Source organism: Cryptosporidium parvum, chromosome 1 (genome assembly GCF_000165345.1).
Source record: "Cryptosporidium parvum Iowa II chromosome 1, whole genome shotgun sequence".
Lineage (NCBI taxonomy): Eukaryota > Apicomplexa > Conoidasida > Eucoccidiorida > Cryptosporidiidae > Cryptosporidium > Cryptosporidium parvum.
The window spans coordinates 223,708-237,589 of record NC_006980.1 but is presented as its reverse complement, the minus strand read 5'-3'; the positions used below and the strand labels follow the sequence as shown (position 1 = coordinate 237,589).

The 13,882-nt window shown below is 34.2% G+C and overlaps 7 protein-coding genes and 1 non-coding gene across 8 annotated transcripts; 3 read left to right on the top strand and 5 right to left on the bottom strand.

The window, feature by feature from the left end:
- Window positions 1-743: 743 nt before the first annotated feature.
- cgd1_920 (actin) lies at window positions 744-1,961 on the bottom strand (the record flags this gene model as incomplete). The annotated part of the gene is made up of 1 exon (XM_627938.1): window positions 744-1,961. A coding segment is annotated over one exon (1,218 nt), but the record flags the coding sequence as incomplete, so codon positions are not given.
- Window positions 1,962-2,745: 784 nt separating this feature from the next.
- Window positions 2,746-3,345, bottom strand: cgd1_910 (ZnF A20 and Znf AN1 domains, involved in signaling; the record flags this gene model as incomplete). Its single annotated transcript, XM_627937.1, has 1 exon — window positions 2,746-3,345. A coding segment is annotated over one exon (600 nt), but the record flags the coding sequence as incomplete, so codon positions are not given.
- A 1,012-nt stretch (window positions 3,346-4,357) lies between these two features.
- cgd1_905 lies at window positions 4,358-4,431 on the bottom strand (the record flags this gene model as incomplete). The annotated part of the gene is made up of 1 exon: window positions 4,358-4,431. It is a non-coding gene; the product is annotated as a tRNA-Lys (tRNA).
- A 469-nt stretch (window positions 4,432-4,900) lies between these two features.
- Window positions 4,901-5,218, bottom strand: cgd1_900 (hypothetical protein; the record flags this gene model as incomplete). The annotated part of the gene is made up of 1 exon (XM_627936.1): window positions 4,901-5,218. One exon carries the CDS (start codon window positions 5,216-5,218, stop codon window positions 4,901-4,903), a length of 318 nt encoding a protein of 105 aa, XP_627936.1.
- A 395-nt stretch (window positions 5,219-5,613) lies between these two features.
- cgd1_890 (protein kinase domain) lies at window positions 5,614-9,612 on the top strand (the record flags this gene model as incomplete). Its single annotated transcript, XM_001388112.1, has 1 exon — window positions 5,614-9,612. One exon carries the CDS (start codon window positions 5,614-5,616, stop codon window positions 9,610-9,612), a length of 3,999 nt encoding a protein of 1,332 aa, XP_001388149.1.
- Window positions 9,613-10,316: 704 nt separating this feature from the next.
- cgd1_880 (eukaryotic initiation factor 4A (eIF4A) (eIF-4A)) lies at window positions 10,317-11,534 on the bottom strand (the record flags this gene model as incomplete). Its single annotated transcript, XM_001388111.1, has 1 exon — window positions 10,317-11,534. One exon carries the CDS (start codon window positions 11,532-11,534, stop codon window positions 10,317-10,319), a length of 1,218 nt encoding a protein of 405 aa, XP_001388148.1.
- An 850-nt stretch (window positions 11,535-12,384) lies between these two features.
- cgd1_870 (cyclophilin like peptidyl-prolyl cis-trans isomerase, signal peptide) lies at window positions 12,385-13,017 on the top strand (the record flags this gene model as incomplete). The annotated part of the gene is made up of 1 exon (XM_627935.1): window positions 12,385-13,017. The coding sequence occupies one exon, from the start codon at window positions 12,385-12,387 to the stop codon at window positions 13,015-13,017; it is 633 nt and encodes a 210-aa protein (XP_627935.1).
- A 255-nt stretch (window positions 13,018-13,272) lies between these two features.
- cgd1_860 (ubiquitin-like protein, putative) lies at window positions 13,273-13,632 on the top strand (the record flags this gene model as incomplete). Its single annotated transcript, XM_001388110.1, has 2 exons — window positions 13,273-13,378; window positions 13,517-13,632. Coding segments are annotated over 2 exons (222 nt in total), but the record flags the coding sequence as incomplete, so codon positions are not given.
- Between the last annotated feature and the right edge of the window lie 250 nt (window positions 13,633-13,882).

Genomic DNA, 13,882 nt, shown 5'->3' with positions numbered 1-13,882 from the left:
AACTAGTAAAATTTGGGCGGCAACTCCCCACACACTGCCGCCTTACTTTTAAAAAAAATGTAGGTAATATTCTTATTTGTATCCAAGGTCTAGAAATTAGGTTAAGCAATTATCAATGAAAGCAGTTACTGTATGTTTGAAATATCTCCAAATATGGTTGTTAATTATTCTTCTTATTTCATTATTTCCCTATCCATCCTTTGTATCTCTCCTATTACTAGATAGTATTAGCCTATTAGTGCAAAAGAAAGGAATTGGTGTAAAGAGCAACTATATAGAAAGAGAAAGGATTATACATAGATTGTAATGAAAAGCGAGGAAGGACCCCCTGAATCGCCGCAATACCGACACGATTTGTCAAGTTAAATACTTCTTATCAATATTAGTGTCTAATCACGAAAATATTGAATAATTGCCAGTTGTAAATATATACTCTGCCGCTATATTAATACATATATGTATATATTTTCAAAGAATTTTGTGCTCTGCATATATGCATGCAATTAACTAATTAAACCGTTTTGGCGGGAATATTACACATAAATTACTTTATTACTTACAAGCAATAACATTGAAATCACAGATTGTTGAAGAGAGAAATGAAGTAATTTTGATGAGGGTATAATGAGATTATGATAGCTAACCGCGTAAAATATGTGTTTTTACTTTAGGGCCAGAAACTATTAAACGGCTTTCAAACCCAACAATCTGTAATATTGCTTTACATTGTACTTGTCAATGAATTACTTTGGTATAGAACTGAAGAAAGGCTGTTTCTTGATACAAATATTAACTCCTTCCTCTAAGTACTCATCTCTTGATATCCAAAGATTCTCCTGATAATCTCTTAAAGCACTAAATAACTGAGCTCCTTTCCAAATAGCATAGTTACGATCGTCAGCAGGAGTAACTCTAATATTACTTTTAGCCTGGGAAGGGCAAATATACATTAACTCTTCTTCTAATCTCTCTTCAATACCTGTTGTAAGAGATGTACCTCCACTAAGTAATATAGAACCCATAAGTGTTTTCCTAACTTCCATAGGAGAAGACATAATGGATTCCATGATCAGTTCGTGAACTGGCTGTACATCTCTCATTATAAGTTTTGGGTCAAAAATAACCTCAGGAGCATAGAACCTTTCCTTGTCAATTTCAATCTTATTTGTATGTTCATCATGAAGTGTTAGTCCGTCAGGTAAAGTATATACCTCATTAATCTCTTCTTCAGGACGCTCATTTTCTGCTGCAGGGTCTTTTGCAATATAACATAAAGTTTCTTTAATAATTCTTACATGTTCTAAGTCATCCCTAGTTGTTGCAATATAACCCTTGTCAGATAAAAGCTTTTGTAGATACATAGTAATTTCTTGTCCGCCAATATCTGCCCTTCTGAGAGAGCTGGAATCACAATAACCATCATAAACTGGAACAACTTGTGTAACTCCTTCTCCAATATCACAAGCAACTCCTGTTGTTCTACCTGCACTATATAATGCCATTAATCCCTGTAAAGCTATATTTAAGCTTTGCGTCTGAAACATCTCAAACATTAACTCTGTAATTTTTTCTTCATGCCTGTTACTACATAAAGGAGGTTTTGTGATAATTACTGAGCTATCAATAGGATCAATATCCAAGCCTCTATAAAATAGATAATTTAATAACTCTTCAAACTTTGTCCAGTCATCAATATGGCCATGATCAATTGGAAATGTTAAAGATAACTTCTTTCTTTGCGCAATTGCTTCCTCTCCTACAAAAATAGGGTTATTATCCTCATCTTCTGGAACATATCTTGATCTATACTGGCCTACCATTGAAGGGAAAATGCATGTTGGACTTTTATCACTGTCAGTTCCTGCCTTCATATAAGCTGATCCACAGTCAATTACTATGCATTGTTCTCCATTTGCAGCTTGATCTCCTGAGAAAGACGACATTTTTTTTTTCAAATAAAGTTAAAATTTGATTACACAATTCTGTTTTAATTAAAACTGTTAATTTTTAATTAATTCTTTGGAATTTCTGAAAAAAAAAGTGGACTTGAATTATGTTATGTTGTCTATTCTCTACCTAAATTAGTAAATTAGCACCTCTGTTTAATTATTGAATTAACAATCGACACTAAAGAAAGGATTAAGAATCCTAATTTCCTTTACTTATCTTAAACCTTCCAATTTTCCTCTTTAAATCGCTCTAATTTACTTAATTTTCAGAATTTCAATTTTTCTCTCTTTTTCTAGGTCAACCCTTGACCCAGCTCATCTAGTTTACCAAGATAATTGCATGCACACGTGGCGTCGGGTGGCGCCTAAAATGATTTTTGTATTTATTGCATGCACTAAGTGGAAATAATAGGAAGAAATGAGATTGTTTTAATATGAATATTTTGTATTAAAGCTTTGCTTCAATCCTCAAAAACTCTAGATATGAGGTGCTATTGATTAAACCTATAAATACAGCTTCTTAGGTTAAGCAAGTAGTCTGTTAAACTAGAAAATACAAAAGATTTGTCGAGAATAGAAAAATAGTCAAAACAAGTAGAAAGTAGATAACAATTAATTTAAATGGAAATTAGGTTGAAAAACTAGTAATAAATATGAGGGGAAAAACATTTGAATAAAAAGGCATTGCTTTTCTTATATGAATTCTCCAAATTCCTAATTGAGAGAAGTCAATCTTCCGGGTATTCTCTATATTATAATTTTGATTATAAATAATACCCCAGTGAAAACAGTAGAGTCAAATTCTTTGGATTTTGTCAGCAATAACTGCTTGGTTAGTCTTTCTAAGCTGCTCCCTTTCAAATGTCTTATAATCAAATGTGCAATCATGAGCATCTGCATATCTGTGAGTACTACAGAAGTTGAAGCCACATCGGCAGTTAAATCCATAAATCCCAACCTTTTTATTACAATGGTAACATCTTCCTGGGATTGAAGGTTTTTCAGTGGGTGAGGATAATGAAGCCGAAGAAGATGCAGGTTCCGTAGTCAAATCTTGGGAGTCTTTCTCTTTTGTTGTTTCTATAGAAGTGATTTCTTGTTCAATTAGTGTAGGGCTACTTGATTCTTGTTTAAATTCTTTTGAAGTTTCTAAGAAACCGCATTCAGAATCTTTTGAGGGGCCTACTGAATCACTACTCTGAGGATGACTTACTGAGCTCTGATTACTGACACTGTTTCCTGAAATACTATCTTTATAACATTTGCTACAGAGGTTATTTGTTGTTGGATTTCCATAAAAGCCACAGTTATTTAAACATAATGAAGGAGAATGGGCTGGACTAGATGAGACTGGAGGCGTATTTGAATCCATTATGAATATTATTAATTTCTGTATTCAAAAAAAAAAATCTATATTTGCTATTAATTTAAGTCTTTTTTATTTTATATCAAATAAAAAGAGAATATTATTTTATATTCAAGTTTTGAAGTTATATAATGTCTGGCAAATACTTGAATTAATACCAACTGTTTCTAAAATACTTGAAAAAAATGCTTCAAATAAGTTGATATTTAATAAATCTATTTCCAATCGTCTTTGAATTAATTTTTGTTTTTTTATTTTTATTTTTATTTTTATTTTCCTCTCTAATTCCAGAAAATGTGAAAAGTCCAAAAAGGGGAATATTTTTCTTCCGTTTATTCAGAGAGGATTGTACCGCCTAAATATCAAACCCGACAAGCCATGCAGGTGGAGAAACTTGCGAGGGTAAAAATAATTATATACGTAAATATTTTTCACAAACTTAAAAATATATGAATAATTTATATTTAATAATTCCCATGAAATGGGAATATATTATAGCAAATACTGAATTATTTACTTAAAAAAATTATTTTCTATAGCAAGTATGAACTTAATCCATAATTTGCACTCGCACAAATTTACTATTAATTTTAGTGTGTAATTATTTTGCAAACTACTTTATTTATGAGGGGGGCAAGTTAAAGTACATGTAATAACATCAATACTAATTTCAATAATCACTTTTTTGCCCAAATAAAAAATTATCTACTTCTGTCCTTATTTTCTCTTTTTGTCAAGAACCTGCTGATATTTTCCTTATAAGAGACTTTATGAAGGTTCTAAAAAAAATCCAAAACCTAAAACTATTCACACTAATGTACTTAACTTTTTATACAAAATTTTTTTCTTAGCTTAAATAGCTAAAAATTTATAGAGGGGAAAATTAATATATTTAAAAAAAAAAAATTGAATAAAATTGGCTTTCCAGTTTGTCAACAGAGACTATTAATTTGTATTACCTCTAACTTATTAATATTAATTTGCTATTTAACAAAATGATTTCAAAAGACAAGGCGGGAAACACCGATCTGTTGGACAAAAACGCTGTCTATGGGGATCGAACCCATGACCACCAGCTTAAAAGGCTGGCGCTCTACCGTGCTGAGCTAAGACAGCTCACGTGAGTGGGTAGGGTTGAATTATAAGTTATTCTTAAAGTAAAATATTAATTTGTGGCGAAAATTTTTTTAATATTTGAACAAGAAAATAATGAACTATATCGAAACGAAAGCCATTTTAAGAAATTTTGTACTAATTTGATATTTTGTAACCCTTAGTAAGGTACTTTTGGGTGTGTTTTATTTTTACGTCAGTTTAATTAAAAAGTCGATATTTGAAAAATTTTGTCAAGTTAACGAACCCTTTAGAAATAAATAGGTGTTAGAATTTCAACCAGAAAGGTTTGAATTTTACCTGGAATTTTTTGGGATACTATTTTTTTAATAGCTAACCTGATTATAATAGAATTTCTATTATCGCATTTAGCCAAACTAGTTCACTAATAGAAGCAATAATAATAGTAATAATAATAATGATAAGACAGTAGCAAGTTTATCAACCAATCTAAAGTTTGCTTTCGCATTGCCTAAAAAAAAGTAATAATTAACAATTTGGGGAGTAATAGTCTGAATACCGGCTTGCATGCAAATGCCAGAAATAGTATGCAAGCCATGCAGAGTGGATAACATGCAAATGCCGGTAAATAAAATAAGCTTTCAAATACTGATAGCTCCCCCAATTTAAACCACTCAATAAAGTTTATTGCATGAATAAAGACAATAATACTAAATGGTGTTTTGAAAGTAAAACTTAGAACCGAATAAAGGTAAAATTCCATTAAAAAGCACAAATTAACAGAATTTGCAAAAACTTTATACTTTAGGTCAAAACAGGCTCTAGTCATTCAAGTTTTAAAGCTGTGGCTTAATATTAAATTTTTTAAAAATTGATCATTTAGGCGGGCAAATTATGGTGGAAAAGGTTTAATTTACAAGGAAATAGCTAGGTTACTTCGGAAAAGTAGAAGAAAATAAAGAATTGAAAAGACAAATTTCCGAAATAAGTTGAAAGTACAATAGAAGATTGAAGATAATTGCGCGAACTTTCTCTGAGAGAGTTACAGCCGGAATTTTTTTCGTCAGGTAGGAAGATAATAAGAAGCTAAATAGCTAAAGGTACAGAGGGCCTTTAAAAATAATAGTATATGGATAAAGAGGCTCAAATAAGGTTCGGTTGAATGAGAGAGTTAATGTAGTCTCTGAACTGATTTGACAAATCGTTCTTGGGACAACTTTTTTTATGAAAGGTAGAAAGAGAATTTGGCAGGTCTCATATAGAGATGCAGGAACGAAGGGAATGCTAGTTAAATGGGGATTAGTAGTGCTAATTTTTCAGCTATTTTTTTCCTTGCTTGTCAAGGCTGGTGATCTGGATTTGCCAAGCAGAAATAGTGAGTCTAGTAGAATTAGCCTACCAGAAATCTACTTTGTATTGACAGTGGATGGTACTTTATGGTCAATTGGAGAGAATGGAAAGATCTTGTGGAAAAGGAAGATCCTTGAGGAAGGTACATTTTATCCTAGTAGGGTCTTTTATGACCATGGGAACGATGAATCAAGCATTAAATCAACTCGTTTATACTGTTCTTTTCAAGGAAAGATTTTTTTTGGAACATCTTCTGAAAGCACTCAAGGTTTCCATAATACCCAAAACACCTATGAAAATATCTTTTCTGAAAAATCAGTTTTACCAGGAGGAGTTATACCAATAGAGGGTATCAGTATCGGAGATCTAGTCGAAAGGTGTCCGTTCCACTCCTCCCTCTTTCCTGGATTATATCTTACTGGTTCCAGAACATCTGATGTCCTAGCTATTGATCTATTTACTGGAAGAATTCTTTCAAACTCTGCCTCGTCCCAACAATGCGAAGCTTATGATCAAGAGGCATCCCTTAATCCAAAAATTCAAGTTAGCATTGCAATTGGAGTTACTACTTGGAAGATTCTTGCCCTAAACATCCCCACAAACAAGTTAGAATGGGATATCAGATACTCAGATGTTAATGGAATTAACTATAACAAATATTCTCAAAGCCTCCAGAATGTTCATCTATTGGAGTCTGGTCAAGCAGATCGAGAAATACCTATCTTCTTTGGTTCTTCACGAAATTCTCTATACTTGAAAAATATTTCATTGGGATTTAACAGTATTATTTCCAAAGTCTTTATTCTTAAAGAGGGGTTATCTCTCCCATATTTCCCTTCTAACTTCTACTATATTGAGCAGGTGCATGTCAGCCGTCTTCGTAACTACTCCAACTCTGCTGTTGGTCCTCTAATTGGAACTAACAACAACATTTTGCTAGATGACTTTGCTCATAGCAAATCTAAGCCTGTAAATTCTGAGATCAGTCATCTTATTGGTAGCAAGCTCAAAGGCCTTACTCCTATGGTTATTAACTCAAACAGGCCTGTTCCCAGACCTATGCTTCCTCTCCCAGGCAATAAGACTGAAACTTCTGAAGAAGAGGTAACTCTGCAAAACTTACACAACCAGACGGAAGCTGTAGGCTTAGGAACCAACTCAGAATCTCCTAAACCACCCGAGTTAGAGTCAGAGAATGGCTCCAATTCTATCCTATCTTCCCTTTCTATTCTGTATCACAGAAATCACCTCGCAATGACCACTGGAATAATACTTTTCATAGTCAACGTAATCCTGCTCTTCGTACTACTCTCTAAACGAAAACATACTGCAAGTGTAAACAATCAACAACAGAGCGGAAACCTCCGGAATTCATTCCTCGGCTCCTCATATGTCACTACTTTTAATTCTGAAGAAACAGAAACCGACTTCCCTCCTTCCCGTAGCTCAGGTGACAAGTACATGCGCCTCTCTAAAAGCTATTCCATGGTCGATATGCGTACGAACTTCATTGGAATCTCAAAGAATGCCTTCTTCAAAGCACTCAATAATAAAAATGATTCTATATCTAAAAGCCCCAATTACAACAATCACTTTGATAACTTAGGAGCAAGAACAAGCTTTGAAGATGACTCCAAGCTCACAATTGACTTGCCCAACTCAAGTATTACCGCCCATCTTGGAGCCTCCACAACGCGCGGTCAAGCTAATCTTAATGCAAGCAATGCAAATACCCCAACAAATCTCCAGGAAAGCCAAAATGCATTCACTCCAAAATCTGCTGCCAGTGGACCTAAGTCATCCTCTCTCTACAATATTCCTCCTCGTTGTGAGCTTGCAAGATGTATTGATAATGGCCGATTTTCTAAGAACTTCGAGATTGTGAAGCTTATAGGAAGTGGCGGGTTCGGTCAGGTTTATCAAGTCGAGCACAAACTGGAAAGAGGAACTTATTATGCAATCAAGTTCCTAAGATTAGGGATTGGAGCAAACGATGACATTACTAGAATTCGTTATTTTAGGGAAATTACTGCAAACCGTACTACTTTGAGTAAGCATGTGGTCAGATATTATACTTGGTGGTGCGAAGAACCAGAGGCCCTACAGAATTATGTAGATGGGATTGATAGTCTCGGCTGTTCCAAATCTGCATCCCACTCTTCTATTCAGCCGAAGGTTCTTGAGACTAGGAAACCAACAAAGAAGCATAAGAATCGTAAATCTGACTCTAGTGGTCTAAAAGGACGAAAGAAAAACTCGAAAAAAGAACTTGCAGATAACTCGGAGACTTTGGATCGGGGTCCAAACAAAATCAAAGCACGTTTCATTATTGATGAATTATCACAAGAAGATGAGGATCTTCTAATGGAAACCTCTTCTAATGACAGTATAGGACGTTTCTCATTAGAGTTTACACAAAAGAACCGAAAAGGACGCCGTAATGATGAATTTGGCTTTTATAACGAAGACGAACGTTCCCAGTCTAGTAACTCTGACTCCTGCTTTAGCAGGGCTCCTTTTGACCTAGATGGCGAAGATAATTACCAAGGTATTGAAGAATCCGCTTTTAATGGTGACTCACATATAAATGGAAATAGGTACGCTGATGGAAGTGAGGGTTTTGGTTTACATTCTGATGATAAATTAAGTATTGGATATAGTGAGAGATTTGGAAATCTGAGTTTAGCTTCAAACTCTTCTTTACAAGATGGGTTTGAGAACGACTCTCATGATCTAAACTTTATAGCTTTTGAGAATGAATCTCATGTTCTTGAGAAGTCTGAACTTGAGGAGTCTTCTCCAGAACATATCGAAGAAATACCAAATATATATATTGACGACGTTCACAATCAACCAAATGATAATGGATTATTGTACCGAACTAAGACTATTTCTACTAATACTCAAAACAATCACGAGCTCTTTGTATTATCGTCTGGAAACTTCCCACAAGTCAGTTCAATATCTTCCGTTACTGACAATAGCAAAAGCCTCAATAATAACAATCATAATCACCACCATAGATCTCTTGTATATCTTTCTCCAGCAAATCGTAAAGATAACGATCCAATTTATGAGGTAATTATGATGATACAAATGGAGCTCTGCATTGGAGTAACTTTACGATCCTGGCTTGGAGACGCAAGCAGAAGTACCGAATATGGTGGAACTGATGTTGAGCTTAATATGTTCAAACAAATTATTAAGGGTATCAGAGATATTCATGAGAAGGGAATAGTTCATCGTGATTTAAAACCAGAAAACATTTTTGTGAACCCAGACTCCCTCCAGATCAAAATTGGTGATTTTGGGCTTGCTAGATTAATGTTTGACGGTGACTCTAAGACTAATAATGGTAATAGTAATGTGATTAGTGGTGATACTCAATTAATGTCTCAACCACCCTCCTCTTTTACTCCTTCCTACAAACTTGAAAAAAATGGAGCTGCAGTTAACAATGATTTGAATAGATTTATGGACGAAAGAAGAAGACAAAGCCAAATGGAAGCTCAGATGAACAATCCTCTTTCGAGATTGGACTCCCAAATGAGTGTACGCGGTCAAGTAATTGGTACTCCTGGATATACTGCTCCAGAAGGAGGAGCTTTATGTAATGAAAAGGCAGATATATATTCGGCAGCCCTTATCCTACTCGAGCTCCTTTGCCCAAGATTCACTACAGCCATGGAAAGAATTCATGTTCTAGATAGTTTTAGAAGCAAAGGGGTCGTTCCTGTTTCTATTATGAAGAATCACGATGCTTGGATTCCTTTACTTAGATCAATGACTTATCAGGACCCTGAATTCAGACCATCAGCTGAAAACACGTACAGAATTGTGAAAGATTTAATTAAGAAGAAAAAGGTTATTTAAAAGGTAAATCCAGAGAGAAGATGAAAACTTGATTAGTTTCCGACAAACTGTTAAAAGCAAACACCTGAATCCCCTCTCAGTTTCTCTCTAGAAAGACAAAGTACAAACAAGAGTGGATTCAAACTTTATATTTATATAGTTAAATTGTACTTTTTTATTATTTATCTACTTATATTAATTCTAATTATTTAATACTACTTGTAGATTATGATTTTTTCTTTGTATGCATTGAATATATACTTGTTCGCTCATTATTTGAATTACATTTTGCTTTTAGAATAGGATAAAGAAGATCTGTTACCTTTATTAATTAACCTACTGTTCTTCTGTGCTCTTAATTATTACAAGCTTTTCTTTTTTATGTGGATGCATGTAACCACATGCAATTAATAAAGAAATGACGTGTATGGTACTTTTAGTGGGGCGGGAAATTATGGCGGCTTGAGTTTAGAAAAGGCATAGAAGTCAAGAGATGAAGTGGTGGTGGTGGTAGCGGCAGTGGTGGATAAATGCAAGCTCACAAGGTTTTAGAATTCTAAACGGTCACTTGTTTCGGATTGAAGATTCCCTAAAGCTTAGGTTTTGGGACGGTCTAAACTTTAAGTTTATATGAATATATAGAAATCAAGAATATGGAGGAAAGATTAAAGCGAAATAAAGAAATCAAGCAAGTAAAGTTTACTACTACTTAAGTAAATAATGGCTTATTGGAGAATATCAGTGATACCCATTGGCATCTCCTCGATCTGAGTATTATAATGTCTCTCAATATCTCTCAAACAGACAATGTCGTCGTCAGTAACAAAGTTTATTGAAACACCTTTCTTACCGAAACGACCGGATCTGCCAATTCTATGAATATAAGTTTCTGGTGAGACAGGCAAATCATAATTAATTACAAGAGAAACTTGCTGAACATCGATACCTCTTGCTAGTAAATCTGTTGTAATTAGAACACGAGATGAGCCTGATCTAAATTGTCTCATAATGACTTCACGGTCCTTTTGGTCCATATCTCCGTGCATAGATGAACATGTAAAGTCTCTCTCCCTCATTTGCTTTGTGAGTTGGTCAACTCGTCTTCTTGTGTTACAGTAAATAATTGCTTGGACAATTGTAAGAGTCTCGTATAAGTCGATCAAAGTATCCATTTTCCACTCATCCTTTTCAACGCCAACATAAAACTGACGAATACCTTCCAAAGTGAGCTCCTCTTGTTTTACTAAAATACGCTTTGGATCTCTCATAAACTGAGTTGTGAGGTGTAAAATCTCATTTGGCATTGTGGCGGAGAACAGAGCTACCTGAACATCTTGAGGGAGCTTCTTAAAGATATCGTGAATTTGAACCTTGAAACCTCTGCTTAACATCTCATCTGCTTCATCTAATATGAAAAGCTTGAGGTTATCAACTCTCAAATAACCCTTGTCAAGCATATCGAAAACTCTACCGGGAGTACCAACAACCATATGAACGCCACTCTTCAGTTTATTCATATCATCTCTAACTGAAGTACCACCAACGCAAGCATGGCATCTAAGTTCACAATAATCTCCCAATGCCAAAGCTACCTTTTGAATCTGTTGAGCTAATTCGCGAGTTGGAGCAAGTAAAAGTACTTGACAAGCATTTAGTGAATAATCAATTTTCTGAAGAGCTGCAATAACGAATGTTGCTGTCTTACCAGTACCAGATTGAGCTTGCCCAATTGTGTCATATCCATCCAAAATCGGTTTAATACCTCTCTGTTGAATTGCTGATGGTTTTTCAAAACCATAAGCAAAAATACCTCTCAATAAATCACCCTCTAAATTTAAAGCTTCAAAACACTCCACAATTTCATCATAATTACTCTCAATTTCACCAGTTGAAGCTACTTGTACGTTCTCCTCTGAAGGAGGATTTTGCTCACTATTTGTCATTTTAGTTGATCGATTTTAAAAAGAAGAAAATATTACAAATTACCTTGAACTTGTAATATCCAACAGGGTTTTTATTCAAAAAAAAACCTCTCGCTTTTTTATGTTTTTTCACTGCTAAAAGAACTTGTCGTTGCGCTTAAATACGCAAAATGGAAAAAAAAGACCTTACTCTATATTTTCTTTACTTTCCTCCATTACCTCTTTAATTGTCTCCATTTTTCCAGCACTTCGAGACAACCCGCCCAAATGCGACACGTATAGGATACCAAAATATATTAACTGTTGAATTTAATATATTTTAGTGGGGGTGAGAAATGAATAGGATAAGAGGGGAAGTAGAAATATATAGAAAACAGTAAAGGGCTTCTTCTTGTTAATTATGAATATGAATGGTGGAGAGGGGAACTGAATACATATATTTATATATATGTATATATATTAGAAGCTACTCCCCTCATTAAAAAAGGCAACGGCTTTACTTGTTTTATTTATGGGGGTGTTGCTGAGTATATTTACAATATTATTAATACCATATATTGCTTTATCAAATCAATTCGATCTTAAAACTTTTTGCGCTAACTTAAGTTACCATATATTTTGTATTGTAAATTATATATAGTAAATTATTCAAAATTCTGTGGGGTGCCTTTATTTTCAAATTGCTTTATTGAATTATTTACTCGAAAACTTTGTTGGATTTTAGATCATAGTTAAATCTTAGTATACTGTGATTTTTTTTACTGGAATTATTTATTTTAAGTTCTAATCCAATTTTTGTGGTTAACTCAAAGACAATTTGAAAATAAATATAAATATCGTCCAATTCTGCTTATAGTATTCTTTTAAAAAAATGAGATTTATCTTTGCTTTTATTTCACTATTACTTGGGCTAATTGTCTCGGTTTTTGCAGAGAAAGGTGTTCGTCCAAGTACAGTAACCCCTTCAGTAGTTGTTGAGCTCACGGTCTCCATTGATAAGGAAGAGAGCAAGTTGAGAATTGGTCTTTTTGGTGTAGAAGTGCCAAAGACTGCCAATAACTTCTACTCCCTTTGTGTTGGTGGAATGAAGGATAAAGATGGTAAAGAAATGAGTTATATTGGAAGTATTTTCCATAGAGTTATTCCAGGTTTCATGGCTCAAGGTGGTGATTTCACTAATGGTAATGGAACTGGTGGAAAAAGCATATATGGTGATTCTTTTGAGGATGAAAACTTTAAGTTTGTTCATGAATCTCATGTAGTCTCAATGGCTAATAGAGGTCCTAATACCAATGGATCCCAATTCTTCATCACTTTCACCCCCACTCCTCATCTTGATGGAAGACACGTAGTTTTTGGAAAATTGGTTGATGATGAGAGTAAGCTCACACTCACTAAGATTGAGCAGCTTGGTTCTTACTCTGGAAGAACTTCAAAGCGTATTGAGGTCACTGCCTGTTCTCATTACTCTGGTACTGCTCCTTCTGCCAAACTGGAATTGTAATCTTTTTAAGAAATAAAAATGAAAATTTCTTTAAGATTACTAGTTTATCGTAGATTATGATGGGCGAGCCCCAATAATTATATTTTTGTGTTTTGTTGTCCACATGTGCAACTTTTTTTTTTTGCATGTGCAAAGATTTCTGCATGAATGCCGGTATAGGCGATTTGCAGGAGACACGTAATAATGATAAAATTATTTTTTGAGTGGAGGGGAAAAAAAAGCTATTCTTCTTCCACTTTCAGCTGATTTTCTTTAATGATCGAGGTTGTTTTAAATGATCGGCTGGGGAAGAAGATTCGGGTCAAGTGTAACCCAGATGATACAATTGGAGATTTGAAAAAGCTTGTTGCTGAAGTTACAGGTGAGTTTGACTGGTTATTGCAAAATGATTCTGCCTATATTTTTTTCATGTGGTAATTTTTATTTGGGAACTTACAATATTAGAATCATTTTTATACATATTAACATGAAATATTAATTCTTATTGAAATTTTATTAGGTACAAGATGGGACAAAATAAGAATTCAGAAATGGTACAATGTTTACAAAGATCATATTACTTTGGAAGACTACGAAATCAAGGATGGAATGGGTCTGGAACTGTATTATAATTGATTTGACGAGATTATTACTGTAAGAAGCAGATTGGGTAAATGAGAATTTCTTAGTAGCTATATTAAAGAACCATACAATTCTTGATTTTGTTTGATTCTTACTAGGTATTCCACTAACCTTAGAACCACAGAAAGTTTGTTTTAAGATTATATGTATATACATTAATCTCGATTTTATCTTCTCCTCTCCCCCTGATATCCTACCTTTTTTCCTCTTATCTCACCTCCGCCTCCTCCCCTCATCTCCAGCC